Source organism: Corticium candelabrum, chromosome 4 (assembly GCF_963422355.1).
Source record: "Corticium candelabrum chromosome 4, ooCorCand1.1, whole genome shotgun sequence".
Lineage (NCBI taxonomy): Eukaryota > Metazoa > Porifera > Homoscleromorpha > Homosclerophorida > Plakinidae > Corticium > Corticium candelabrum.
The window spans coordinates 1538290-1559521 of NC_085088.1; the positions used below are offsets into that span (position 1 = coordinate 1538290).

Sequence of the window (21232 nt, forward strand, 5' to 3'; positions counted from 1 at the left end):
TTTAAATACTTTGGTTGGAATTAGTGATCTGTACCTGAGCAATAATGTAGTTTTTCGCATGATGGTAGCGAGCAATCTGATCCAGTCCAGCCAAGTATGCAAGAGCAGATATCCGGTGCTTCACAAGTGCCGCGACCTGAGCATCCTTTACTGCATTCAAAAGTCTCACATTCGTCACCAAAGTATCCAGAGTAACAGAGACACGTGTCTGCATTTATACACACACCATTGCCGTTACAATTTTGTTTTGATGGACACGAGGCGAGTGTGCTGCAATCCGTTCCTGTGTAACCAACATGGCAACTACATTTGTTTCTATCAATGCAGTCTCCATGGCCAGAACAGTTCTTGACTTTGTCGCAGCTAAAAAGTTCACACGAGCTTCCTTGCCAGCCTGCATTGCACTGACATGTTCCATCTAAACGGCAGGTGCCGCGACCTTGTACACATGCATAATGAAGCAGTCAATACATGGCACATGTTAGAATTGCAAGGACATTACCAGAACAGTTGGCTAAGGCTTCACATGTTTTGTTACTGCAAGTAAGTCCACCCCACCCAAAATAGCAGAGGCACTTTTCATCTCCTAGACAAGTGCCTTGATATGAACACTTATGAGAACACGACGCTGATATACTGCAGTCGGCATCCAAGTAGCTAATAATTATTAAAAGTGGTGATGGATTAATAGTTTGACAAACAACAAGTACGTTTTACCCTGGGTTACATTGACAAATGTTAGGAGCTTTGCACAGTCCATGTGTTGTATTGGTACAGTTATTAATCATCTCACAGGTAGCTGCAATCAACATTGGATTATGTCAAGCAGTTTGATGTGTACTATGTTAGCACAAACACACCTTTTGAGCAAAATGGTCCAACATAGCCAAAATTACATCTGCAGAAGCCATTAATACACTGACTGTTTGATGGACAATTGTCACAGCCACCTAATGCAATTAATGTAATGACTTTGATCTACTTTTAGGTTTTTTGTGTACCTTGGCTACAGTCATCACCCATCCAACTGTCTATACATATACATGATTCGTTGCTGCAGTGTCCTCGGTTGGAGCAATCATTTGGACATTTTCCTAAGTTGGCATAATTGTTTTACAACAAGTAATTGTGGTTGTATCTATGTTACCTTGTTGGAATGCTTGCTGCTGTAAAACTGTTCTATCTCTAGTCAACCCTCTATCCAGAATGCAATCAGTGAGAAGCTTCCCTTGTAAAGCAAGTGAAGCACATTCTTTTTCTGCTTTCTACAGAAACAGATGTAGGATACTTTCGGACTTGAAATTATGAGTTGTACCATTCTCTCAGTTGCGTCTAGCTGGTCTATTCCATACACAGTTCTGTGGTATGGGTTGGTATAGGAAGAATCAAGTGGGTCATCTGGATGGAAATTTGAGTATGACCATGACCACGATCCATCTCCCTTGTTGGAAACACTGAGATCAACACGCCCTGTAGTAGAAATGAAGAGAACAAACACGGTGCACATGGTTGTTGGTAGCACAACTTACAGGATTCTGCAAAGGCTGTTGTATCGGTCAGTTGTCTACCATCAGGAGTAACCAAATCATACTCCAAATTGTTATCCATGTACCCACACAGACCCTCTGTCTGACGTAGGAAGGATGCGACTAGTCTTATTTCTGTGTCAATATACTGTCTTTGCAGCATGCTGCTGTATCGAACATCTACTGTATATGTGGCACCAGAATTGAATTGGAAGAGATACTGCACCACAGAACCGTTAGCTCTTGTTGGTTGTACATAGAGTCTTACATAATCTGAATCAATAGTGTGAACTGTGGGATAATCAGCCCAGTTGTCTTTCAGTAGAGTTCCATTTATCCTGTTAACACATGATGCACTTACTCAGTACTTGTATGTAGCTGGTTTGTTGATGTTATGCTACTATTTGTTACCTCAGTTTGGGCAAAGAGGTTTGTCCAGTAGAATTGTTGAGTGTGTAGATAGTTGTTGTTATGTTTCCTGTCTTGATAGCGACTGCACCTGTGAAGGATGTTGTTTTATAGCCAAAGAACCTCAACTGTACACCAAAGTCATTCTCCTTGCTTCTGCAGTCCCAGAACTCTCCAATGCCAAAATAATCAAATTCAAGTCCTGCAAATACAGTATGCGAATTAATTGTATATTTAAGTGCTGTAGTAAAACATGCTCATTGTACCATCAGCTGTAGATAGATGTGGGTCACCAGACCTTCTCACAGGTATTCTACTGTCACAGCAAGGTCCTCTCCAGCCTTGGCTGCAAGTGCAGGATGGATTATTGTCTGCTATTGCTGCTCTACAAACACCATTTCCTGAACAGTCTCGATAGTTAGAATTATGGCATGAACAGTCAGGCTGGTCACAGCATTGTCCTTGCCATCCAGGAAAGCAAAAACAGAATGAGTCACGTCCCACACTGTCAATAAATCCATTGCCAGAACATTCTAAGCAATTCCAATATATCAATAGTCATTTAATTGTACTTTGCAGTTTTTGTCTATTTTGGTTAGAAATAATGTACTTGTTAACATTACTTTTATGACTATACAAAACCTTTATTGTTGAAAGACAATAATAGACAAGTGCTGCTCTAACAAATCAGTTTATACCTGGTTTGCAGTCACATCCTGTCACTTTTCCACATTTCTGATTGCATTGGCTTTTTGTTGGATCTAACCAATTGTGCCACAGTTTGTCTACCTTTGTGTTTCTTCCGTGTGCAAGACATTCAGCCCCAGTGAAATCACACTGGCAACAGTAACGTTTGCATTCATTATTTTGACTGGTGAGAAACACATCTTCACAGAATCCTTTATCTAACTTCCAGTCGTTACATCCTGCATTGTATGCAAACGATTGTACTTTGTGACAGTCACAACTGGATGGAGCAGCAGAATAACATTTTTCATGTTCCTTACAGCACTTGTCTGTTTCATCAACTGGTTGTCTGTCTATTACCAAGTCTGCCGTCTTAGATAAATCACAGAAACAGCCGTAGTCGTTCCATTCAGATAGGTTTTGGAAGGTGGCACAGTAGACGTGAAACTTGAAGTCTATTTTTGTTTTTGCGATGTCGTCTTGTTTCGGAGCTGTGGAGAGAAAGAATGGGCAATTTCATACATGCATATCTGTTGTCAACATGTTTATCTTATGAGTCACAATTTTACCAAGATTATCGTAGTCACCTCCTGCTATTATAGATGGTTGATTTGTTGAGCCAATAATCCATCTGTTCGATAGTTGACCACCTGGACATTGTATCTCAGAGTGGACACGACAAATGGCATTGTTTTTTAAAGCACATGCTAAATCTGATTGTTCTTCATAGCAGTGGGACAACCGCCTACAGGCTCTTTTACGACGCTCACAAAACACTTGACTTCCAGGAGTTGAAATGCTGTTACCTCGGTGTACTGCAGTGGAGACAATACAGCTGTCGTCACAGTTGATTGTTTGTATTTGGGAAGAGAAAGTGTTTGTTGAGATGATGGTATTTCCATCAATCGAAAGATCATTCACGGTTATGCATCTGTAGAAGAACCATTCGGGGCAGAAAGTGTCTTTGTCTGATGGTCCAAATCCTGTTCCTGTCATGCATTTCTGTTGTGAATCGCACCAACCACAGTGGGATACCTCAGAACAGGCAGAACACGTGGTAAACTGTGGACAAGTACTGACAGCACATCCAAAACCTGTCCAACCCCTGTCCAGTCATACCAATATTATTCTTACTTGAAATTTTGCTATTTTATTATTTGTTTAGTACATGTTACATGTGAATGCATGCATTTGGTGTTATGGTGGTGGTGCTGGTGTGTGTGTGTGTGTGTGTGTGTGTGTGTGTGTGTGTGTGTGTGTGTGTGTGTGTGTGTGTGTGTTTGTGTTGTGTGTGTTTGTGAACTAACCTGTTGCATTGACATTTGTTGGGTGCAATGCACTTTCCTTTGCCAGAGCAATGATTGACAAGATGACATTGTGGATCTGAGCATGTTAGACCACCCCATCCTACTCGACATTCACAAAACCCACCGCTTATGCATATGCCATTGCCCTCGCTTGAACAAAGACACTGCTGAGCAGATTTACGACATGAAACTCGATCAGCTTGTAAGAAGTAGCCTTGTTGGCAAGAACACTGGAATGATCCAAATGTGTTAGTGCACGCGTATTGGCAGGGACCTCGACCATTATTTAGAGCACACTCGTCTATATCTTTGCAATCACAAGAGGACAGATCAGTTATGAGAAAACTATAAGATTGTGATGTGATAAAAACCTGTAATCTGATCAGGCGTTTGTACAGCACACTGTGCCTTCAGTTGCAGTCCTCCAGGATATCCATATGAATCGTAATCTTCAAAACCATATATACTCAGTCCAAAGTTGCTCTGATCCACATGATGGATGGTGTGCGATCCTATCGATATTGGTACATTAGCTCCTGCAAGTGTCTGACCAGGAATATTGTTCCACACGATAGAAGAAGGTAATGGTTGATCATCAAGTCTCAGTCCATCCTTTTTGTCATCCGTTACAATGATTGCCAAGTAGTTACTGAATGGTACTGGCCGATCTGGTGGTGTACTGATGATATATCTTGATCTGTATTGTTCAACTGGAGGGATCATCAACATGAATGGGTCAGAATTTGTACCGTCAACAGTTGAGCCTTGTGAGTACTGCATTAGTAGTATTGGTTGAGCGGCTTCAATTGACAGGAAAGTGGTAGAAGAAATTGTGAATTCTTGGAATTGTCCTGCTTGCAAATTGGATGCCTGCAACTGCCCATTAATTGTAATGTTGGTGCCATCTTTTGATGCTATTGCACGAAATCTATCTCCTGCTGTTCGTGTTGCTAATGGTACTGTGGCAAAATGTTTACCAAGTGTTGTTATTGGAGGGACTTGCTCCACTAGATGATCACAAGAATTTTTGTCTACAGGTATATTTGCACATTCATGTCCTCCAAACACTGTAACCGTTTTGTCTGAATAAACACGGCTTCCCGTCAGGTCATATCCGTGAAGTTGCAGTGTTTCCATCCAATTTATTGTGTAAGTGACATTTGCACCAGCATTATGGGACTTAGTGCCATCACTGGCAGAGGAAGCTAATACAATTGTGACTTGTGTATTGTTGTGAATGCCTACTATACCAATCAGGCTTTGGTGTGATGCTGATAGTTGACTGTATGAGGGCACAACATATTGTAGACCTTGTATGTATGTAGGAAGAGCTAAGAAAGCATCAGTTGAGTATTTTCCTTGGTTGAGACCATACACAGTCATATCTTCTGTCGACCTAACTAATATTCCTCGGTCACTGATACCATGAGGCATAAGCAATGATGTAGGAAGTTTCACAGAGACAAGAGTGTTGGCCAACAGAAATCCTGACTGTGAGATACCATGTCTTGGTGCCACCACAGTATAATTGAGAGACTTGGGTGATGTCAGGAAAAGGTAGAGATTTGCTTCTGAGTGGTGGTTTTTCATAAATCCGAGGACAAATTCTTTGCCAGAGTTGCTGTTTTGATCACCTGTAAATGTTAATTATAGATTACACCCATTTCAAAAATGTTGTTTTGTTTAATTGCAGCATTTAACACTGTGTATACACAGTTATTAATGGGAAGAACACAATTTCATAAATAAAGATATGGTAGTAAGTGATATGCCAACGTTCCAAGCACAATAACATCTCATTTACTGTTAGCATGCAGAATGACTAGGACCTTAATTGCTACAGTACATACTATACCTATACTGGAAAGTCACTCGAAACTTACAACAATTTTCGTCAGAACGGTCATGGCAATCCAAGTTTCCATCGCATCTCTTTTGGGATGATACACACTGGCCGTCGGTACAGATGAACTCATTAGCTGTACACGCCCTTTTGGATTGTGCTGATACTGCAAAAAATTGCCTCCCACTCAAACTATTAGATAATCACATAATATGAAAAAAGTGTTGTATTTACCTTGATAGTGAATCGTAGAGAGCTGAAGGAATAGGATTAGTATCTACATGTACAGTAGGATATATTAGATCTTTAATTAATGAAGCTCACACATAGTTAACTGTATAGGTATAAGAACTGCATGGGCATGGCAAGATTCGTTTCCTAAAGCTCTAGACCGAAACGCATCTGTGGTGCTCGTACCTAATTTGCCTAGAACTATTGATTGCGTATCTAGTGACAACTAGCCAAGGACAGAACAGTAGGAGCTTTCGCGCACCTCGTTCCAACCTGCGGACAAGCATGCTACTGCTCAGAGCCGTATAAACGGCTTTGCATTTGCATCTGTTGATTGCCTTATACTCTCTGCAGACTGCATGGGCTTGATAGGCGGTACACATGCAGTATAAGTTGGTATACGGTCTTTAATGTCTTGCTAGAGCGGCAGCGAATCGATCAGTGTTGAAACCTTCATTTCAACTACGAAAATGTGCAAGCTCTAGCACAGCGTAACGACGGCTAATTATAACTTACCGATTTTGACATTCAGATGTGCTTTGCAGTCTGCACTAGCTGTCAGAGAGATGAGTCTTTCAAAAAAAAAAACGCAAACGCTTCTAAACTCCCACACAAGCATTAGCGTGCTATATGTTATATTCCACCACACCAGACTCAGGTGTAGTTCCATATAGGGGCTGGGTACACAAACACGGAATACCTAAACCTAAACACAAAATATACAACACTAAAGCTACCGACTACACTAATTCATACAACAGCGCAGAATGAGAACTACAGCCGATCTGAGAAAGTATTGAACTGGTGTGCTGATCGAGAGTGCCACTGTCCAGTATAGCCTGTGCGTAACGCGGCATTGGTTGTTCAATCAGATTGTTCAATTTGTTGAGTACGTAACATTAGACATACCCTCACGTGCTCTGCTGAAGTTTGTTTCAATACACCCTTCATTCGAATTCTCTACACTTAAACAGAAAAACGGAAACAACAGGCGCGTACCGTGGCATGGGCTAAATGGGCTATAGCCCCCCCCAGTTTTTGTGGGCGTTTCCCATTTTGTCAGGTGAAAACTAGCGTTACGTAGCTTTATATATGTATACGAGTAAACGTAATACTTTGTGGTCTGCATTGTTGCTACTAATACAATTTTTGTCAAAGGGGCGTGTCAGTGTTCGGGTATTTCAGCCCCCCCACTTCCAATGGCCACGGTACGCCCCTGGAAACAACAATCTTATAACAATCTAGTGTCTAGCTTTTGCCTGTTTAGGCGGGGTTACACTAGAAAATACGCATGCACTGACTATCCTGCGTGCGTTTTGCGTCTTGAGTCTGGCGTCTGCGTGTACTACAGTGTATATTAGTACCTGTCACAATTAGACATGCAGCAACAAGACGGCTCATAACATTTAAATTTAATTAAGAATTTTGCTAAAGTAGATATAATTCAAAGGAGCATGTGATTTAGTTGGCTGTGGTCATTTGCTGCAAGAGTATTTACCAAGTCTACTAAGTTTGTGTTGTATTTTGCATATTGCATACTAATTGCAAGACCAACAAATTTAGGTCACAAATTGAATGAGTCAGTTTCCATATTCAGCATATAAGCGAGACAATCAGTCAACTCTGGCAACTTAATTGAAAGACACATAAACCACCCATGTCAGCTTGTCCTGTGATCTTAGATCTAAAACAACAAGACAGCACTACCAGTGAAGTGGTATTAATGTATGTGAAATCTGCATGATCTTACAAGAAATCCCTTTCCTTGTTTCTTGTAGCTGTAAGAAATAAGAAAGTTACTATTATGTGTATCGAATAAATAGCACAATTACAAATACCAGCAGTAGATGCAATAACTGACAAAGAGAAGTAAGATTATTCCACCAACACTTCCAACTACAGCACCAATCAAAATGGTGTTAGAGGTGTTACTGGATTCGGGAATCTCTGTAGGTGTTTCTGTTGAAGGTGGAAATACAACAGCTAATCTGACTACTTCAAATCCAGCCTTTTGTAGTGCAGTGCTGTTAGCTAGAGCAAGAACCACTTGATCAGCTGGAATTATGAAGATCGCATGTGTAGAAACGTCAATGGAGAAAACATAGAATGTGACCACAAGTGAGGTACTGTAAGAGACTGTTGACGCAAATTGAAGATAGAGGTTGGCCCTACACATTAACATTATCACACGAAATTAGATGTGTACGTGTCTTATAGTAATATATACGTATTTCATATAATTCACATTGTTTAATAACATATAATGGTAACATAATGTTACTTACAGCATATAATAACAACTTATACATAATTATTAATCAGAGGTATTAATGAATAGATATTTCTTACGTTTTGGCTTTAGTGAAATTGCCGCATTGATTATTTGCAGGAAGTTGACAATAATTCCACACTTCTTGGGTAACGTTTTGGTAGAATAGTGACTGACGCCGTTCAAACTAGAAATAACAGTACCAAATAGACAAAAATAGAGTTAAAAACATCAGATAGAGATGGACTTCTTCGCTAGAGATGTTTGAAATTATTGCTTGTGTTGCACCAACAAGGAAATCTTTTGGAGAAGCAGTTGGGGGGTCTGTATTAATTAACAACTATTATAGCCAGTCAAAGGACGCATTGATACGTGATAAACAACCTATGCAGGTTTTGCCATCTTTTGCCAGTAGCTTCTTATATGTACAGCCACATTCAAATGAGCCAATTGTGTTGAAACACAAGTGTGAGCAGTCAGAACTCTTTTCCTTGCACTCGTTGATGTCTGGAAACAAAATTATAAAACAATTAATTGAGATGACAGGTGACAGGACTTGCAGAGCAGTTGTACCATCACAAGTTATTCGGTCATCATTGAGTCGATAGCCATTTCTGCAGCTGCAGTTGTAAGAGCCAACTGTGTTTGTGCACTGCTGACTGCAATGGTCACTTACGCCACATTCATCTACATCTGTAAAGCAGCATTGTGGGCATGTATGTTTTTATCTTTCAGTAGAATTATGTTTGAACATCATCAGTCATACCATCACAAGAGCCTTGATCATTTGAAAGCTGGTAACCGGCACTACAGCTGCAGGAGTAGGATCCTGGAATATTTGAGCACATTTGTGCACAGTTGTTCAGACGAATGGTAAAGGCAGTTGTATTGCACTCATCGATGTCTACATGCAGAATTCTTCAAATAACACAATCTTGAAACAACACCGGTACGTGAGAGACAACTTGCCTTGACATGTTGAAAGGTCATCATTCAAGATATAGCCAGGTGAGCAAGTACACTTGTATGATTCACAAGTATCAATGCAGACTTGATGACAGGGATATATCATGGTGCCATTACTCAGGCCCTCACACTCGTTTATGACTGAACAAACAAACGTGCAACTGTATAACTATCAAAATTAAGTGATGCAACTGCTTCTCGTTGTTTTACTTGGGTATTGACAGTCGTCTCCGCAATAGCCAGAGTTGCAAGCACAAACTCCTGGTCTACTACAGTTGCCATTAAAAGAGCAATTGCCACTTCTGTTGCCAGAACTACAGTCAAAATCATTACACAGCAGTCCACCCCATCCATCGTCACATTGACAAGTGTCAGGACCAACACATTTGCCATTACCTGTATGTTGCAAGTCAAGCAAGACTCGAGTGAGTTGTGTCTACATCGGTTAGAATTAAAATGATGTGTACCTGAGCAATAGTGTAGTTGTTCACAGGACGGTACTGAGCAGTCTGATCCAGTCCAGCCAAGTATACAAGAGCAGATATCCGGTGCTTCACAAGTGCCTCGACCTGAGCATCCCTGACTGCATTCGAATGTTTCACATTCATCACCAAAGTATCCAGAGAAACAGAGACAAGTGTTTGCATTTATACACACACCATTGTCACTGCAATTTCGTTTGGATGGACATGAAGTAGAGATGTTGCAAGCTACTCCTGTATAACCAACATGGCAGCTACACTTGTCTGCTTCAACACAGTCTCCATGACCATAACAGTCGCTGACACCATCACAACTGAACAGATCACATGAACTTCCACGCCAGCCTGCATTGCACTGACAAGTTCCATCTGAGTGGCAAGAGCCATGACCTGATACACATAGTAAACTGGCAATTAGACATGTTAGTGACAAGACCTGCCAACCTAGTACCAGAACAGTATGCCAAGTTCTCGCATGTTTTGTCGTTGCAAGTGCTTCCTCCCCATCCGTAATAGCAGAGACACTTATTATCTCCAACACAAGTGCCTTGATGTGAACAGTTGTGAGTACATAATGCTGGTGTACTGCAATCATCACCCAGGTAGCTAATGATAATGACAATAATTGCAAGCAGTATAGCTTAATTGTCAGTAAACAGGTTCATTAAAATGCATAATGGATTTTTACCCTGGGTTACATTGACACACATCGGGAGCCTTGCATAGCCCATGTGTTGCATTAGTACAATTGTTGACCATCTCACATGTAGCTACAATCAAAATTGAATTGATGAATGACTATTTAATTTATTAGCATAAAACACACCTTTTGAGCAATTTGTCCCAACATAGCCAAAATTGCATTTGCAAAATCCATCAATGCACTGACTATTTGTGGGACAGTTGTTACAGCCACCTAAAGCAATCAAAAATTGCCATCAAGAGGAAAGACTAACTTTGGTCTACTCTGTAATGTGCAATACCTAGGCTGCAGTCTTCACCCATCCAGCTGTCTATGCAAATGCATGATCTATTACTGCACTGGCCTCGATTAGAGCAATCATTAGGACATTTTCCTGCAAGAGACCAACCGGACTTGTTTAGGACAGTCATTACTGGTATATCAATATCTTAACAACCTTGTTGGAATGCTTGCTGCTGTATAATTGTGCTGTCTCCAGTCAATGCTCTATCCAGAATGCAATCATTAAGAAGCTTTCCTTGCAATACAAGGGCAGCACACTCTCGTTCCGCTTCCTGCAGCAATAAGTTAATTCAATTGTATGTAGAATAGAAAATGTAAAAAATGTTCTTTAGTTACTTTTCTTTTTGTGCTATCTAACTGTTCTGTCCCATATACAGTTCTGTGATAGGGATTTGTGTATGCAGAATCAAGTGGATCATCTGGATGAAAGTTAGAGTATGTCCATGACCATACATTGTCATCTGTTTTGGTAGCACTCAGGTCAACACGCCCTGCAATAAGAATGAAAACAGTGGATACAGGTGTGTGTGTGTGTGTGTGTGTGTGTGTGTGTGTGTGTGTGTGTGTGTGTGTGTGTGTGTGTGTGTGTGTGTGTGTGTGTGTGTGTGTGTGTGTGTGTGTGTGTGTGTGTGTGTGTGTGTGTGTGTGTACATGCACACCTGCATGTGCATGCATGTGTGCATGCTTGCAGTGTATTGATTAACTAACTCACATGATTCTGCAAAGTCTGTTGTGTTGGTCAGCTGTCTTCCATCAGGTGTGACCAAATCGTTGTCCATGCTATTGTCCATATACCCACACAGACCTTCTGTCTGATGTAGGAAGGATACAACTAGTCCTATTTCTGTGTCAATATATTGTCTTTCCAGCATGTCGCTGTATCGAACATCTACTGTATATGTGGCACCAGAATTGAATTGGAAGAGATACTGCAATATAGAGCCATTGGTTCTAGTTGGTTGTACATAAAGTTTCACATAATCTGAATCTATGGTGTAGACAGTAGGATAATCATCCCAAGTATCATTCAAAAGTGTTTCATTTATCCTGTAAACAACACATGATGCACTTGCTAAGTGTTTTTTTATTGAGTTGCTGACTGTTTGTTACCTTAGTTTGGGCAAGTGGGTTTGTCCAGCGGTGTTGTTGAGTGTGTAGATGGTTGTTGTGGTGTTTCCTGTCTTGATAGCAACTGCACCAGTGAAGGACGTTGTTTTGTAACCAAAAAATCTTATCTGTACACCAAAGTCATTCTCCTTGCTTCTGCAGTCCCAGAATTCTCCAATTCCAAAATAATCAAATTCAAGTCCTGTGAATAAAAGAATTTGATCAGTGTTATATGTGAGTGGTGCAATAAGTGATGCTTAATTACTGTACCATCAGCTGTAGATAGATGTGGGTCTCCTGACCTTCTCACAGGTATTCTGTTCTCGCAGCAAGATCCTCTCCAGCCTTGGCTGCAAGAGCAGGTTGGATTATTGTCTGCTATTGCTGCTCTACAAACACCATTTCCTGAACAGTCTTGATAATTAGAATTATGGCAGGAACAGTCAGGCTGGTCACAGCATTGTCCTTGCCATCCAGGAAAGCAGAGACAGAACGAATCACGTCCCACACTCTCAATAAATCCGTTGCCAGAACAGGCTAAGCAATCGTAATATATCAAGAGTTGAATAGTTATTTAATTTAATTGTAGTTCATTAATATATTTGCTACTTTGTATTTATAATTTTACTTCAGTTAGTAAATGAATACATAAATTAGTTGTTAACTTACTACAGAATCCTTCGATTTTAAAAAATGGTTGCACTGCTCTACAAAAGCAGTTTATACCTGGTTTGCAGTCACATCCTGGAACTTTTCCACACCTCTGATTGCATTGGCTTTTCGTTGGATCTAACCAATTATGCCACACTTTGTCTGTCTTTGTGTTTCTTCTGTGTGCAAGACATTCAGCTCCAGTGAAATCACATTGGCAACAGTAACGTTTGCATTCATCATTTTGACTGGTGAGAAACACATCTTCACAGAATCCTTTAGCTAACTTCCAGTCGTTACATCTTGCATTGAATGCAAACGATTGTACTTTGTGACAGTCACAACTGGACGGAGCAGCAACATAGCATTTGTCATGTTCCTTACAGCACTTGTCTGTTTCATCAACTGGTTGTCTTTCTATTACCAAGCTTGCAGTCTGGGGTGAATCACAGAAACAGCCGTAGTCATCCCAATCAGATAAATCTTTAGAGGTAGCACAGTAGATGTGAAACTTGAAATCTATTCTTGTCTTTTCAATGTCATCTCCTGGAGCTGTAGAAAACAATGGGCAAATTTAGAAAAATTATACCAGTACAGTATTTCATCTTACTGATCACAATTTCTCCAGGATCATCATTTCCTCCTTCTGTTATTATAGTTGATTGATTTTTTGGGCCAACAATGGGTCGGTCATCAAATTGTGGTAGACCACCTGGACATTGTGACTCAGAATGGACTCGACAGATAACATTGTTGGTCATAGCACATGCTAAATCTGAACGCTTTTCATAACAGTTAGACAAGCTTCTACAGGCTCGTTTACGGCGCTCACAAAACACTTGACTTCCTGGAGTTGAAATGCTGTTACCACGGTGTGCCACAGTCGAGACAATACATGTCTCATCACAGTCAATTACTTGAATTCGGTAAGAGAAAGGGTTGGATGAGATGATGATATTTCCATCAACTGAGGAATTTTTCACAATTATGCAACTGTAGAAGAACCATTCAGGGCAAGTAGTGTCTTTGTCTGATGGTCCAAATCCTGTCCCTGTCATGCACTTGTTTTGCGAGTCGCACCAGCCGCAGTGGGGTACCTCAGAACAAGCAGCACACGTGGTGAACTGTGGACAAGTACTGACAGCACAGGCAAATCCTGTCCAACCCCTGTCCAATCATACCAACATTAAGTCTATATATATATATATATATATATATATATATATATATATATATGTTGCATGTGAATGCATGCATGTCGTGTGTGTGTGTGTGTGTGTGTGTGTGTGTGTGTGTGTGTGTGTGTGTGTGTGTGTGCGTGCGTGCATGTGTGCATACGTGCTTGTGTGTGTGAACTAACGTGTTGCACTGACACTTGTTGGGTGCAATGCATTTTCCTTTGCCAGAGCAATGATTGACAAGATGACATTGTGGATCTGAGCAAGTTGGACCACCCCATCCTAATCGACATTCACACAAACCACCCCTTATGCATATGCCATTGCCCTTGCTCGAACAAAGACACTGCTGAGGAGATTGACGGCATGAAACACGATCAGCTTGTAAGAAGTAACCTTGTTGGCAAGAACACTGGAATGATCCAAATGTATTAGTGCACGCGTATTGGCAGGGACCTCGACCATTATTTAGAGCACACTCGTTTATATCTTTGCAATCACAACAGAGGACACATCAGTTATGAGAAAACAATAAGATAATGATGTGATAAAAACCTGTAATTTGATCAGGCGTTTGTACAACACACTGTGCCTTCAGTTGCAGTCCTCCAGGATATCCATATGAATCGTCGTCTTCAAAACCATAGATACTCAGTCCAAAGTTGCTCTTATCCACATGATGGATGGTGTGCGATCCTATCGATATTGGTACATTAGCTCCTGCAAGTGTCTGACCAGGAATATTGTTCCACACGACAGAAGAAGGTAATGGTTGATCATCAAGTCTCAGTCCATCCTTTTTGTCATCTGTTACAATGATCGCCAAGTAGTTACTGAATGGTACTGGCTGATCTGGTGGTGTACTGATGATATATCTTGATCTGTATTGTTCAACTGGAGGGATCATCAACATGAATGGGTCAGAATTTGTATTGTCAACAGTTGAGCCTTGTGAGTACTGCATTAGTAGTATTGGTTGAGTGGCTTCAATTGACAGGAAAGTGGTAGAAGAAATTGTGAATTCTTGGAATTGTCCTGCTTGCAAATTGGATGCCTGCAACTGCCCATTAATTGTAACGTCGGTGCCATCTTTTGATGCTATTGCACGAAATCTATCTCCTGCTGTTCGTGTTGCTAATGGTATTGTGGCAAAATGTTTACCAAGTGTTGTAATTGGAGGGACCTGCTCCACTAGATGATCACAATAGCCATTGCCTACAGGTATATTTGCGCATTCATGTCCTCCAAACACTGTAACTGTTTTGTCTGAATAAACACGGCTTCCCGTCAGGTCATATCCTCGAAGTTGCAATGTTTCCATCCAATTTATTGTGTATGTAACATTAGCACCGGCATTATGGGATGTAGTACCATCGCTAGCAGAGGAAGCCAACGTAATTGTGACTTGTGTATTGTTGTGAATGCCTACTATACCAATCAGGCTTTGGGATGATGATGATAGTTGACTGTATGAGGGTACAACATATTGTAGACCCTGTATGTATGTAGGAAGAGCTAAGAAAGCATCAGTTGTGTATTTTTCTTGGTTGAGACCATACACAGTCATATCTTCTGTCGATCTAACTAATATTCCTCGGTCACTGATGCCATAAGGCATAAGCAATGATGTATTAAGTTGTACAGAGACAAGAGTGTTGGCCAACAGAAATCCTGACTGTGAGATACCATGTCTTGGTGCCACCACAGTATAATTGAGAGATTTGGGTGATGTCAGGAAAAGGTAGATATCTCCTTGTGAATTGTGGTTTTTCATAAATCCGAGGACAAATTCTTTGCCAGAATTGCTGTTTTGATCACCTGTAAATGTCAATTAATTGTGTACATTAATGTCTATCAAAAATGTTGTTTTAGTATGTAACAACTAGTTCTAAATATACAAGAGTATTTCAGCACAACATCTCATTGGCATGCAGAATGACGAAGCAAGGCATTGCTAAAAACGAGTGTTTCTACCTACTTTAGTGTTAGAAGTCTACAGTACAAAGACACTCGAAACTTACAACAATTTTCGTCAGAGCGGTCACTGCAATCGAAGTTTCCGTCGCATCTCTTCTCAGATGACACACACTGGCCATCGGTACAGATGAACTCGTTGGCTGTACACGCCCTTTTGGATTGTGCTGACACTGCAAAAAATTGTCTCCCACTGAGTTCTGAGTAACGTTAGAAATGTTCTATTTACCTTGATAGTGACTCGTAACGAGCTGAAGGAGTAGAATTAGTATCTGTAATAGAGATACCAAAACAGATGAATTGTTCCGTAGCTACTAGATTGCTCTCGACCTCTAAACGCGACTGTACTGTTCAAGTCTCGTTTGCAAAGCTAAAGGAGTAGGTGGAGAGACTGGTACAGGCTTGCGCCTAGTCTCGCGTAGCCAGACCCCTTTGCGCCGCTGTTCTCCCGGAAGGAAGGATGACGCGGCGGAGAGGGGTCTGGCTACGCGAGACTAGCTTGCTCCATGGTTATAGTCTAGTGGCCGGATTGCGGTGGCCTTAGGTTCTTGTGTTGGTGCGCATGCATTGCAGTATTGCATGTCTAGATAATGTAGGGTCGCGTTGCGGTAATTGCTTTTTTGCAAACAAAAAAGAAACTGGATGACTACTTGAGTCCACGCTTCGATTGGAGTCACTGCGCGACTGCATGTGATATATGTTTAACAATCAAAATTGCGAGATCTCTTCCAGGGCAATTAAAACAATGCAAGGGTGTGTTCCAAGTTTCGGTTTTCGTTTGGATATCTCCTACCGGTTGTTGAGCGACCGCTGATCGACAGGACATGCAGGTGGGCTAGCTCTTTAGACAGCCGCAGAGTATGGCGTGCAGTTTCTGCCAAAACAAGTGCATAGTGACTATTGCTCATCCTATCAAGTGCATAGTGACGTTTGGTTCTAGAGTTACACATCGTAGCAAGTGCGTAGTGACTGTTGGTTCTACAGTGCGTTTCAGTCCTCTGAATTTTCGACTTAGCTTGCGAAAGAAAGGTTGCACAGAGTCGGCAAACAGACCGTTGTGAAGCTCTCCGGCTCCCAGTTATCATTGTCGTGGTTTCCAATTAGCTGGGCCTATGTTATGTTACTGTCTAGGCGTTAGGAGAGCCACTTCCTGGTACGTGATGAAATTTTGGGAGGAGCTGGGCGGGGCGTGCTAGATGCCAAAGTCTAGGCATAACATGGCCTCTATGACCTCCTGTTGAGACCAACGTGGTCTCTACTGGTCATGGTCTCTACTGGTCATGGTCACGCTTTGGGGATAGTAGCTACTCCCCAGACTTCCAGAGGACTGCAATTCTGAAGCGCAATGTAGTGACCATGCATTGCTTTCTTTTAGATCGAGTAACATAGTCATGTCTATGACTATACGCACTATGCTCTAGAACCAAACATCACTATGCACTTGCTATATGATCTAACACCAGAACCACACGTGTAACTCTAGAACCAAAAGTCACGCTTGCGAGTTGATGTAACTCTAGAAGCAAACGTCTCTATGCACTTGCTACCATGAGCAATAGTCACTATACACTTGTTTTGGCAGAAACAGCACGCCATAGCAGAGAACCATGCATGCAGTACGTGTCGGAAAATTCATCTCAATTCTAGCTAGAAATATGTATGTTCAGGATACTAGCTAGCTAGCTAATTGAACTTACTGATCTCGACATCCAGACTTGCTTGTTTTGTACAGTTTGCAGGTCAGACAGACGAATCTGTAAACGACTACAGTACCACACAGGGACTAGCGTGCTCTGTGTTTTCGTACTGTGAGTAAACTGTATCGGTTCTTCTCAGACTTGCATGCTTTCCTAATCAAATTACCGTGGACAAATTTGGGGTATTTTACTAATTAACTACAAGCAGCATGACAAGGCAGTTGAGAATACACAAGCTACGTACGCTGTGCGCATGCTACTATGTAAAACACGCAGCACTGTATTGTGTGGGGTCGGTGTGTTTTCTTACAATCGGATATGTTGATTGTCGAGAAACGTGAACATGTGCTCACGTGCTCAAGTCTGAATTTTATGATCCTGTGTAGTAGATCGTGTTGTAAATGTATTTTGTAGACTAGTTGTCTTGTGTTTTGTAATCACGTGAAACAAGAGCAAGAGATGTGATGGAGTGGTATGGGGTAAACATGTAGATGCATGGCGCTGTACGGTTGAGCGTGTTGTGATCGATATCAGATATTACCTAGGCTCTTCGCTGTAGATTTTAAATAATTAATTAATATGTTACAAATAGACAGAATTTTGTCTTGTACTCAGTAACTGTTGTGGATACCATATTGCAACGTTTTCTCTCTAGGAGTAATACGTGGGTTGTAACTGTCAATGAACGCTGAATAAGTGTTTGTGTGTGTGTGTGTGTGTGTGTGTGTGTGTGTGTGTGTGTGTGTGCGCACGCGCGGGCGTGTGTGTGCATGCATGCGTGCATGTGTGCGTCCATACCTACTTATTAATTTGTTCGTATGTCTATACCTGTCTAACTGTCTACACACACACACACACACACACACACACACACACACACACACACACACACACACACACACACACACAGACACACACACACACACACACACACACACACACACACACACACACACACAGACACACACACACACACACACACACACACACACACACACACACACACAGGCACACACACACACACACACACACACACACACACACACACACACACATATTGCTGCCAATCTTTGTTGTGCTAGGGCCTTGAACGACATCAAAGAAAGCATAGAGGAGCTTCAATATTACCACAGGATAATTTTCCAGCCAGTACGTATACTGACTCAATAACTTGTGTTAAAAGTATTGTTGCTTGTTATGGTATATGTACTGTGTTCATCTATTTTGCTGCAAACGACTGGTATATATAGACAGCTTGATTGGCAACTTGTTTTGTACTTATGCAGGGGAAACACTAGTCTCTTGCACAGCCCCTCTTAACGCGTTAAGACGGGCTGTGCAAGAGACTAGGAAAACACTAGACACAATTCCGCCTTAATTAACTTAACTGGTACTTTGAACGATAGCCTAGAAATATCACTGTTCGACGTCCATGTTTTCTCTGTCTTTGTGTTGTTTTTGCACAACAGCCTCTAGCATGTCAAGAAACATCTCCGCAGTGACGTTTCCTCCCTGAAATTCACAATCAATAATCACAAATGTGTGAGTGAGAATACGTTAGTGTAGCTAACCTTAAAGTAGAGAGCGTACGCTAGGAAAGGTAGCTTTCTTAGAGTCCGACCACTGAAGCCGTTGCTTTGCCTATACAGACAGACGGAAGAAACGCAGCACGGTTACAATGAATTGTCGAGATTGATATGAAAGCGTGAAGGTTGATGTACCTGGCTATGTCTAGCAGGCGCAGACTGAGTCTCGTAATGGGGTTTTCTGCCATCCTGCGCACACAACTTTACATTCTAAATTGAATTTGTATTGCTTCGAGCTGAATCTTGCCTCAAAATGTCAAGAGCCCTGTTGCGCAAAGCGTTAAGATTTTTAGTTGTAGTTATGTAATAATCCAGTCTGTAGTTGTCGTACCTGAGATCAAGTAGTTTTTCTCCCGTCTTGATTATTCCAACCTAGACAGACACGTGTTTAGTCGCGGTATTACCGTTTAGATATGTAGACGTGATATGCTATGGTCTAACGCCTACTTTACCCGTGAGAGCTCTTGGAAGCAAGAACGGTAGATACTATATGCTGCCGCAGCTGACGGCACACCAATATAGTGCTTGATGTCAGCTCTAGCACGTTGGACAAAGTCACATTTTGTGAACACATACAGTGTTTGTCGTTGTTTATGATCACCTGTCGACAAAGGCCACGTCTATCGCTCCTGTCACGTTAGACGTCGTCAAGATCAAGACATTTGAATGCCTAAACAGTCAATGTTTAGTTATGGGTATGACTAATGTAGAGACGTTCAGTGCTCCTTACTTTTTGATGCGGTCTATCTGTGTGAGGAAAGCGTTGACAACGCGAATAGCATCCGATGGATCGGTTCCTTTAATGGCTGCACTGCGTGCTGCCGTTAGACTTTCGACCTTTAGATAGAACGAACACATCGTGTCATTCATAGCAATAAAAGAGAAGACCGGTTGCCTCGTCAATGAGAACGCAGATTAATAGCTCTGGATTTCTTGTCTTGGCTCTTATGTCTTCAAACATTCTGTGCACAAGCTTTCCGCTCTGAAACAGACAGGCGCGGATCGTTACCATTTATTCAATACTCAAAGCAAAATACCTCTGAAAACCACTTGGAGAATAAACTGTGGCTGTTTATTTCAATGAGAAGGGTTTGAAGGTATCTACGAAAACAGAGACTTGTAACGCTTGGGTGTAGGTTATGTGCAAACTGCACCTGTCACCGAGACGAATGGCAAGTTTTTGAGCTAAAGCTCTGCAAAGCGACGTCTTTCCTGTGCCCGGTGGTCCTGCAACGACTAGGATGTATTGAATACACTTGATCTCAATATAATATAGACACGTCGGTACCGTGCAGCAAAACGACTCTGTTGCAAGACACTATGTGCGAATTCACTTGACTGAGAAACTCGTGTTTATGTCTACGTTTAGGGCAGTAAATTGTCACTGCCACTTACCGATCAGAGAACATTAATGCTGTGTTGGCGTAAGACAAGAGCTAGACATAATGGAGCAACACATGCAGTTAGCTTGAGAGTTGCCGTGGGTGTGCAGCTCACTTGATCTTTCAAATTGCTGTCGTAGACTAGATTTTCCCAAAGACCATGAAACTCTTCTGGAAAAAATAACAATGCATTCTAATGATCTACTGCAAAATTATTTATTGAGTGATGGCAGTCTACTGCAGGGTAATGTCCATTGGGAAGCAGTCGATATGGTCTCGTCTTCTTGAGCTCCGATATCATATTCCTCTCGCTCGCTACCATTTAGTCGGTAAAGGTGAAAACATGTTGTCCATTTCTTCTCTAACTACTCGACGGAGAAACGGCATGGACACAGATTCGTTGTGCTTAATTAATTATTAGCGTACGGTAAAGCACTTACGAGAGTTTTAGGTTGAAATCCTGGTAGTTGTAATGAATCTCTGACATCGCAGGTAATACAATAAACATTTTCAGGAACAAAAACTGGTTGATACACCTACATTACGTTCGGAAAGAACTTGATGCTTGCAAGGTTGGTGTAGCAAGCCTCTAGTATCGGTTTGTTGTTCGATTGTCTATTTATCCGAATTTGAATTTTAGTCTCTCATCCACGAACAACTACAAGAGACACAGGGCATGTGCGAGTATGCTCTCTGCGTGCAAGGTTGACTAGCATGCCCTCGAAACTCCAGACCGACTGTGTACCGAGTGTACTGTGTAGTATGCATACAAGTACACTACACTGTACATACATTTACGGTACATGTATTCGCATCTTACATGCACATATTTACGGTACAGACGTATATGAGATAAGAAGATTTAATCTCAAAATCAAAATGTCAAGTTGAAGATAACAATTTATTCTTGACAGGCTAGTGTGCTTACAATTGTGTTCAAACAGGGGTAGTTG

General features: G+C 41.4%; 4 protein-coding genes and 1 long non-coding RNA gene across 5 annotated transcripts; all 5 read right to left on the reverse strand.

The window, feature by feature from the left end:
• Positions 1 to 20: 20 nt before the first annotated feature.
• LOC134177961 (IgGFc-binding protein-like) lies at positions 21 to 5518 on the reverse strand. Its single transcript, XM_062644740.1, has 14 exons — positions 4300 to 5518; positions 3929 to 4235; positions 3191 to 3252; positions 2633 to 3112; positions 2201 to 2467; positions 1938 to 2136; positions 1530 to 1864; positions 1316 to 1470; positions 1148 to 1265; positions 1002 to 1094; positions 861 to 950; positions 718 to 799; positions 503 to 657; positions 21 to 439 (listed from the first exon to the last, which is right to left on the reverse strand). Exons 1-14 carry the CDS (start codon positions 5516 to 5518, stop codon positions 21 to 23), a joined length of 3981 nt encoding a protein of 1326 aa, XP_062500724.1.
• Positions 5519 to 5811: 293 nt separating this feature from the next.
• LOC134178928 (uncharacterized) lies at positions 5812 to 6621 on the reverse strand. Its single transcript, XR_009969721.1, has 3 exons — positions 6519 to 6621; positions 6006 to 6048; positions 5812 to 5937 (listed from the first exon to the last, which is right to left on the reverse strand). It is a non-coding gene; the product is annotated as an uncharacterized LOC134178928 (long non-coding RNA).
• Positions 6622 to 7495: 874 nt separating this feature from the next.
• On the reverse strand, positions 7496 to 13621 carry LOC134177962 (uncharacterized). Its single transcript, XM_062644741.1, has 22 exons — positions 13073 to 13621; positions 12538 to 13014; positions 12082 to 12348; positions 11815 to 12013; positions 11417 to 11751; positions 11041 to 11195; positions 10859 to 10976; positions 10703 to 10795; positions 10546 to 10635; positions 10408 to 10489; positions 10171 to 10325; positions 9705 to 10109; positions 9448 to 9633; positions 9241 to 9378; positions 9038 to 9175; positions 8845 to 8964; positions 8656 to 8778; positions 8519 to 8595; positions 8352 to 8458; positions 7841 to 8170; positions 7753 to 7780; positions 7496 to 7686 (listed from the first exon to the last, which is right to left on the reverse strand). Exons 1-22 carry the CDS (start codon positions 13518 to 13520, stop codon positions 7681 to 7683), a joined length of 4077 nt encoding a protein of 1358 aa, XP_062500725.1. The 5' UTR covers positions 13521 to 13621; the 3' UTR covers positions 7496 to 7680.
• Positions 13622 to 14154: 533 nt separating this feature from the next.
• Positions 14155 to 15258, reverse strand: LOC134177963 (IgGFc-binding protein-like). The gene has a single exon (XM_062644742.1). The coding sequence runs from the start codon at positions 15256 to 15258 to the stop codon at positions 14155 to 14157; it is 1104 nt and encodes a 367-aa protein (XP_062500726.1).
• A 3469-nt stretch (positions 15259 to 18727) lies between these two features.
• LOC134177964 (pachytene checkpoint protein 2 homolog) lies at positions 18728 to 20766 on the reverse strand. The gene is made up of 16 exons (XM_062644743.1): positions 20720 to 20766; positions 20518 to 20594; positions 20395 to 20450; positions 20293 to 20333; positions 20186 to 20235; positions 20052 to 20124; positions 19935 to 19998; positions 19793 to 19879; positions 19628 to 19734; positions 19499 to 19567; positions 19350 to 19434; positions 19229 to 19269; positions 19145 to 19162; positions 19033 to 19086; positions 18883 to 18952; positions 18728 to 18823 (listed from the first exon to the last, which is right to left on the reverse strand). The coding sequence occupies exons 1-16, from the start codon at positions 20764 to 20766 to the stop codon at positions 18728 to 18730; spliced, it is 1035 nt and encodes a 344-aa protein (XP_062500727.1).
• Between the last annotated feature and the right edge of the window lie 466 nt (positions 20767 to 21232).